Raw genomic sequence first — 6,255 nt, forward strand, 5'->3', positions numbered from 1 at the left:
GACCGGAGTCGAAACTTTTCCTCTTTAAGAAAAAAAAGTTGAGCGCGGCTCGCAGTAGGGTTTTTTTTTCATCGCCTCCTTTCCTCGTCTCCCCTCCCCCTCCTTCCTTTTGAAAGTTTCTTTTTTTTTCCCCGAGTTTGACCGCATGGCTGATTCAACTTCAGTGTCAATCAACTTTTTTTTCCTTCGCTTCCTCATTTAAATAAGTTTAAAGCTCCTCCTCCCCCGGCCCACCAAATCTGAAACTTTATAAATTGGGCTTCGCGCGCCGCAGCCCGGGAGAGTCAGAAAGGCGAGGGGCGCCGGGAGCAGGCGTGTGGGACTCCTGACCGGAGAGCCGGAGGCTGCGCCTTCCCCGCACCGGGACCTTCGCGACACACCAGGTCTTCGTCCCTGCCCCGCGCGAGCGCCCAGGATGACCACCACCCTCGTGTCTGCCACCATCTTCGACTTGAGCGAAGTTTTATGCAAGGTAAAGTCGAGCACAGCGTTTGCTTTTCAAAGTCTTTTTCTTTTCTCTCTTGCCTTCGAAAAGAACCCCCAAAAATTTAGGTCTTGGAAAGCAGGAGGAAGAGGAGGAGAGGCGAGATCTCTTTTCCGCCCCGTTTTCCCCTCCAGTTTGAAGGAATTTGGCCCTTTCCTCCCCACCCTTTGAGTTTCCAGTTCCTGGCGAGGATTACGTGGGAATCTGGAGATCGGAGTTCTGGGGGACGAAGTTTGCGTGGCGGTGCTGCCCGGGGGACACGGGCAGTGGGCAGGAATGTGGCAGTTTTTCGTGATTCTTCCGTCCGTGACTTGCTGTTTGAGCCGGGTTTCGTTGGTCTGCTTGGTTTTCCCTGTGCGCGCTCTGGGTCTTGCCGCCTCCGGGAGGGGTTCGAGGCTCTCCAGCCACCTTGCCGGTCTGTGGGGTCTGGAGGGAGGGTCCCTCGGGGAAGTGAGTCTTGGGGCGACGTTTTGCTGGGAGTTTCTCCGTCTGTTTTGGAGGGGCTGGGACTCTGCGAGAAAAAGGTCGAGAGTTGTGATTCAAAAGGATGTTGCAAAACAAGTTTTCAGTGGAGCTTCAGCTTGTCCCAGCTCAGCCAGGCTTCCTCCTAATAGGCGATCGTGCTGCAAACTTTGGGTTGAAAGTGGGACTCGGGTTGACGCGTTTTCTGGTGGACCCCGGCTCATCGATTTGGAGGGGGTGGGAGGGACACGACGACAAAATGCCGTCCTGAGCTCAAGGGTCTCCACGAGGAAAGGATTCAATGGGAGCCTCCTTAAGCCCTGTAGCTTGCCAGCCAGGGTGGAAAAAAAGCAAGTTTTAAAGCCTGAATGTTCCAGGAGTGCGGTTTAAGTGTACCTAGCAAAAGCCTATAAGTGTTAGATTTTTCCCCCCCCTCCCCAATTTGAAAGAGGGAAGCTGCTGGGCTACTGTTAATTGCTAAAGTGTTCTGCCTTCTTTTAAACACGTCGGGTCATGTTGCTCTCTTTTCCCAGCTTGCTTCTCCAGTCGGCGCAGCTGCCAGGGCCCCAGGGCTGCAGGGTTGGGGTGCAGGGACGCCGTGGAGCTAAAGAGCAACATCAAAAAAAGTTTGAAGCTTTCTGCCCTCCCTGCGCTTTCCCAAACTCCAGTTGCCCTGGCGGCTGCCTGAGCTCTTCCGCACTTTTCCCTTCTCTTCCCGGCTCTCCCGCTCTTTGATCTGGTTCTCTTTCTCTCGCCCCCTCCCCCCGCAGGACTTTTTAAAATGAACCTCATTGTTGGGAACCGGCTCTCAACTTGGTTCCTGTAATCCGCTCCGTGGGGTGGTTGCTGTTACAGATTCCCGATCCCCTGCAGCTGATCCTAAGGGACCAACTTTAGAATTTTCACAATGACACCCACATGTGCTGGGGGCCAACTCCTAGGTCCCTCCATCGCACTCTTTCCAAAATCTTGGGTATACTTTGGGCAGGTGACCGGAGTCCTATTGGAACAGAGAAACTTGCTTGTAGTGGCTCTGCCCCCCTCCCCTAAATCCTCTGTCGACTGGCGGGGGGGGGGGGGGGGGGGGGGATTTGTTGCTTTCCTTTTTTTTCCCACCTGCAGCTTTGCGTTAAAGATTAAACACTGGGGCTCTTATCCAAGCTTGCTCTTGCAGCCAGAAGACTAATTGCAAAGGCATCTTCCCAGTGGAGGGGGGTGGGGTGGGCAGCGAATGGTGGGGAAGATCACTGTGGAAGGCATCCCTTCCGGGAGCATGGAGAAATGAGTTTTATTTTCAGGAATCGCATCCCTCTCCCCACTGTGCCTCACCCTACACCCCCCAGACTAGGGATTTTTCCTCCTGCTCCTCCCTCTCCCCAGCAAGATAAAGCAGAGGCAGTGTGGAAACCTGTTGCTAAAGGAAGGGAACACTTCTGAAGGGAGGAAGTGGAGAGCGTTAGGAGGCCCGGTCATGAAGCGGAGGTCAGTTAAGCAGGGACTGATTAAAAGGGGACCAAGTTCACAGTTTCCTGAGGTTTACTTGTTTTTGTTAGGGGGAGGGGGAATCTACAGAAATCGGAGTTGTGTGAGACATTTTGAGCTGAGGAATCTATTTGGGAGGTTAGAACAAGTTGGATTTCTATGGATAGAAGTGATAGCTCTGGGGACAGGACGTGGGGGTGCATTCCAGGGGTCAGCATGGAGTAGGGTGCATGCGTCCAACAATTCTCTCATAGGCCAGGATTTTGTGGTTTCTTATGCATGGGGCCAAAGTAAACCCAGGTGGCTGGTCTATGGGAGAAAGCGGGGGGCTTGCCAGGGCAGAGCTGGAGATGGTTCCTTTGAGAGAGGTGGGCATTTCTGATTGTGGAGGGGGCTTCCCTTAGTGGGTACCCTTTTGGGCCTGGTGGATGCCCTTCCTCACTAACCCTTCGCTCTCTTCCCTCTCTTCCCTCCAGGGTAACAAGATGCTCAACTACAGTACTCCCAGTGCAGGGGGCTGCCTGCTGGACAGGAAGGCGGTGGGCACCCCTGCCGGTGGGGGCTTCCCCCGGAGGCACTCAGTCACCCTGCCTAGCTCCAAGTTCCACCAGAACCAGCTCCTCAGCAGCCTCAAGGGTGAGCCGGCCCCAGCTCTGAGCTCTCGGGACAGCCGCTTCCGAGACCGCTCTTTCTCAGAAGGGGGCGAGCGGCTGCTGCCCACCCAGAAGCAGCCCGGGAGCGGCCAGGTCAACTCCAGCCGCTACAAGACCGAGCTGTGCCGCCCCTTTGAGGAGAATGGTGCCTGTAAGTACGGGGACAAGTGCCAGTTTGCGCACGGCATCCACGAGCTCCGAAGCCTGACCCGCCACCCCAAGTACAAGACGGAGCTGTGCCGCACCTTCCACACCATCGGCTTCTGCCCCTACGGGCCCCGCTGCCACTTCATCCACAACGCCGAGGAGCGCCGCGCCCTGGCCGGGGCTCGGGACCTCTCCACTGACCGTCCCCGCCTCCAGCATAGCTTTAGCTTTGCTGGGTTTCCCAGTGCCGCTGCCACCGCTGCTGCCACAGGGCTGCTGGACAGCCCCACGTCCATCACCCCTCCCCCCATCCTGAGTGCAGATGACCTCCTGGGCTCTCCCACCCTGCCTGATGGCACCAATAACCCCTTTGCCTTCTCCAGCCAGGAGCTGGCGAGCCTCTTTGCCCCTAGCATGGCGCTGCCCGGGGGTGGCTCCCCGACCACCTTCCTCTTCCGGCCCATGTCCGAGTCCCCCCACATGTTTGACTCTCCCCCCAGCCCTCAGGATTCGCTCTCGGACCAGGAGGGCTATCTGAGCAGCTCCAGCAGCAGCCACAGTGGCTCAGACTCCCCCACCTTGGACAACTCAAGACGCCTGCCCATTTTCAGCAGACTTTCCATCTCAGATGACTAAAGCAGGGTAGGGAGGGAGCCCCTGCCTACTCCACCCCCACCCAGCACCCACACCCCCTCCCCTTCCTTCCTCACCCACCCGATTCCCAACAACCCCTACATTAACAAGGTTAAGCTCAACCCCATTCCCCCAGAACCTTGGAATGCCCCCCCCTCCCCTTTTAACCCTCCCTAACATAAGGACAAGTCAATTTGTCAGTAGCTTCCTCTGGCTTGAAACCCTCTCCCCTCGATTTTATAGCCCACTTACCATGCATAACAGACAAGTCCCATATTTGTCAGTAGATGCCTTTTTTTTCTGGCTTAAACCATAAGTGCCAAATCACAAAAGAAAAAGCAGTAACAGTTTACAGAAGCAACTTAGTGCCTTGTAATCTAACTTTGTCACTGTGACTACATTACCTCTTCAGCGCCAGAGGGCACCCGTGGGCCTCCCGGAGCCTCTGCCCATGGGGAGGGGGAGGGGACCCAGAACCAGCAGCTCCCTCCGCTGGCCACACAACTGCACCTTCCCTTGTCCAGCCTCCCACACACGCCCTCCTCCCCTCCCCAGTGCCCCCCCCAACCCCCTGGGAGAGTTGTTGCCAGACTTGGGTTTTTGGGGAAGCCTATCTTGACATTCAAAACCTTTTTCTTCCCGACCCGAACTTCTGTTGACTAACCTGGCCTGGGTTCGCATAGGTCTGCAGGAGGAAGACAAAAAGTGGACGAAGATTGTGACATAGTGGGACTTTATGATTTAACTTTTTTTTCTTTTTTTTTTTTTTTAAGTGGGGAGGAAGGGGAAGCTAGATGGACTATGAGAGACTTGATTTTGGTGCTAAAGTTCCCCAGTTCATATGTGACATCTTAAAAAAGAAAAAACAACAACAAAAAAATGAGAGAAAAGCTAAAAAAAACATGTAAGGGGTGAGCAGTTAATGGTATTCATTCCACATACATACAGTATCTGTAAAACGATTTCCCGTAGAAGTAGCTTTAATGGTTTTGCTCTAGAATACCGTAGGTCTATCCTTAGAGCACTCACGCCATGCTTTTTTCCCTGGGTTTTAAAACTTCATATAACTTTCAGAAATTGGAGAGCAAAAATTTTGCTTGTCACTGCACATCAATATAAAAAAGCTTATTTAACTTATCAAAACGTATTTATTGCCAAACTATGCTTTTTTTTGTTAATTTTGTTCATATTTATCGGGATGACAAATCCATAGAATATATTCTTTTATGTTAAATTATGATCTTCATATTAATCTTAAAATTTTGTGACGTGTCTTTTTCCTTTTTTTCCACAGTTTTAATATATTATTCTTCAACGACATTTTTTGTAACTTTACACTTTTTTTGGTTATTTTATTTTAAAAAAATGAAAAATTAATTTAAAAAAATGCAAAAAACTGTTGGATTATTTATTTTAGAAATTTCTCCCCTTTGTGTTGGACTGCAAATTGAGTTTCTTTCTCTTTAGGCCTTTCACAACTAGGACTGAGAATGTATGTAAAAGTTCTGTGACAGTACAGAAGGAAAACAACTTTTTATGTATAGCTTCTAAAAGGGAAACAAACAAACAAAAGAAACCCTTTGACTTCCACGTGCCCATCTCAAGACATTCCGATCGCAGATTTGAGGTTTTGGATTCCAGGTTTGGAGTTTTCCAACGTTAATGCAAACAGAACTGGCACACACACACATTAAGATGAATGTAATTATTATTCCTCTTGCTGGTCACTACCGTTGCTTTCTATTTCTCTTTCTTTGTGTGAATTTATTTAAAAGAAAAAAAAACTTTTTGTAACGACTATTTGCAGTTTAAAAATCAATAAACCCCGTTTTTTCAAAAAACACTGATAGTGCAGCTAGTTTTACTTTGCCTGTAGGTTTGTCCCTTGACTACGATGCAGGTCCTGGGGAGGAGGCCAGCATTGGTGGGTTTCTTCGCATCCTTCCTGCTGGACCAATGGCAGGCTCCCTTTGTGGATGCAGGAAGTCTGCTGAGCTTAGAGGGGAGGGGATGGAGATTGCTTGCAAAGGAGCCTGTAACTTTCTGCATTATCTGCCCAGTGTGTTGGTTGTTGACAAGGGGCCAGCCTCCCCCAACTTAGACACAGGGGCTTCCAGTCTTCTCTGCCCAGCCTGTGGTCTTAATTCCTTTGGTGGTGTTTGGGGTGCCCATATGGTGGAGGGGGAACATAGCATATGGCACTCCAGTGAGCCAAGGTTGGGCCGAGTCCTCGCATTTGGGTGCTTCCAGGCTCGTTTTTCCCACAGGAAAATCTCTCAGCACCTGTCTGGGGTGGGTATCTTACTTAATCATTGCAGGCTTGGAGAGGAGCCCCCAGGAAGTGAGGGGTGTAGACCAGGGCACTGGGAGTGGGGCTGGTTTCACCTGGATCCA

General features: G+C 51.4%; 1 protein-coding gene across 1 annotated transcript; it reads left to right on the forward strand.

Moving 5' to 3' along the window:
• The first annotated feature begins 264 nt into the window (after window positions 1-264).
• Window positions 265-5,704, forward strand: LOC124233760 (mRNA decay activator protein ZFP36L1). Its single transcript, XM_046650943.1, has 2 exons — window positions 265-472; window positions 2,905-5,704. The coding sequence occupies exons 1-2, from the start codon at window positions 416-418 to the stop codon at window positions 3,862-3,864; spliced, it is 1,017 nt and encodes a 338-aa protein (XP_046506899.1). The 5' UTR covers window positions 265-415; the 3' UTR covers window positions 3,865-5,704.
• The last annotated feature ends 551 nt before the right edge of the window (window positions 5,705-6,255 follow it).

Source organism: Equus quagga, unplaced genomic scaffold, assembly GCF_021613505.1.
Source record: "Equus quagga isolate Etosha38 unplaced genomic scaffold, UCLA_HA_Equagga_1.0 220_RagTag, whole genome shotgun sequence".
Taxonomy (NCBI): domain Eukaryota; kingdom Metazoa; phylum Chordata; class Mammalia; order Perissodactyla; family Equidae; genus Equus; species Equus quagga.

Bases quoted from the DNA above. Each gene is read 5' to 3' on its own strand.
- LOC124233760 (XM_046650943.1), top strand. From the start codon at position 416: ATGACCACCACCCTCGTGTCTGCCACCATCTTCGACTTGAGCGAAGTT. The intron at 473-2,904 runs GTAAAGTCGAGC...TCTTCCCTCCAG, and splicing joins TGAGCGAAGTTTTATGCAAG to GGTAACAAGATGCTCAACTA.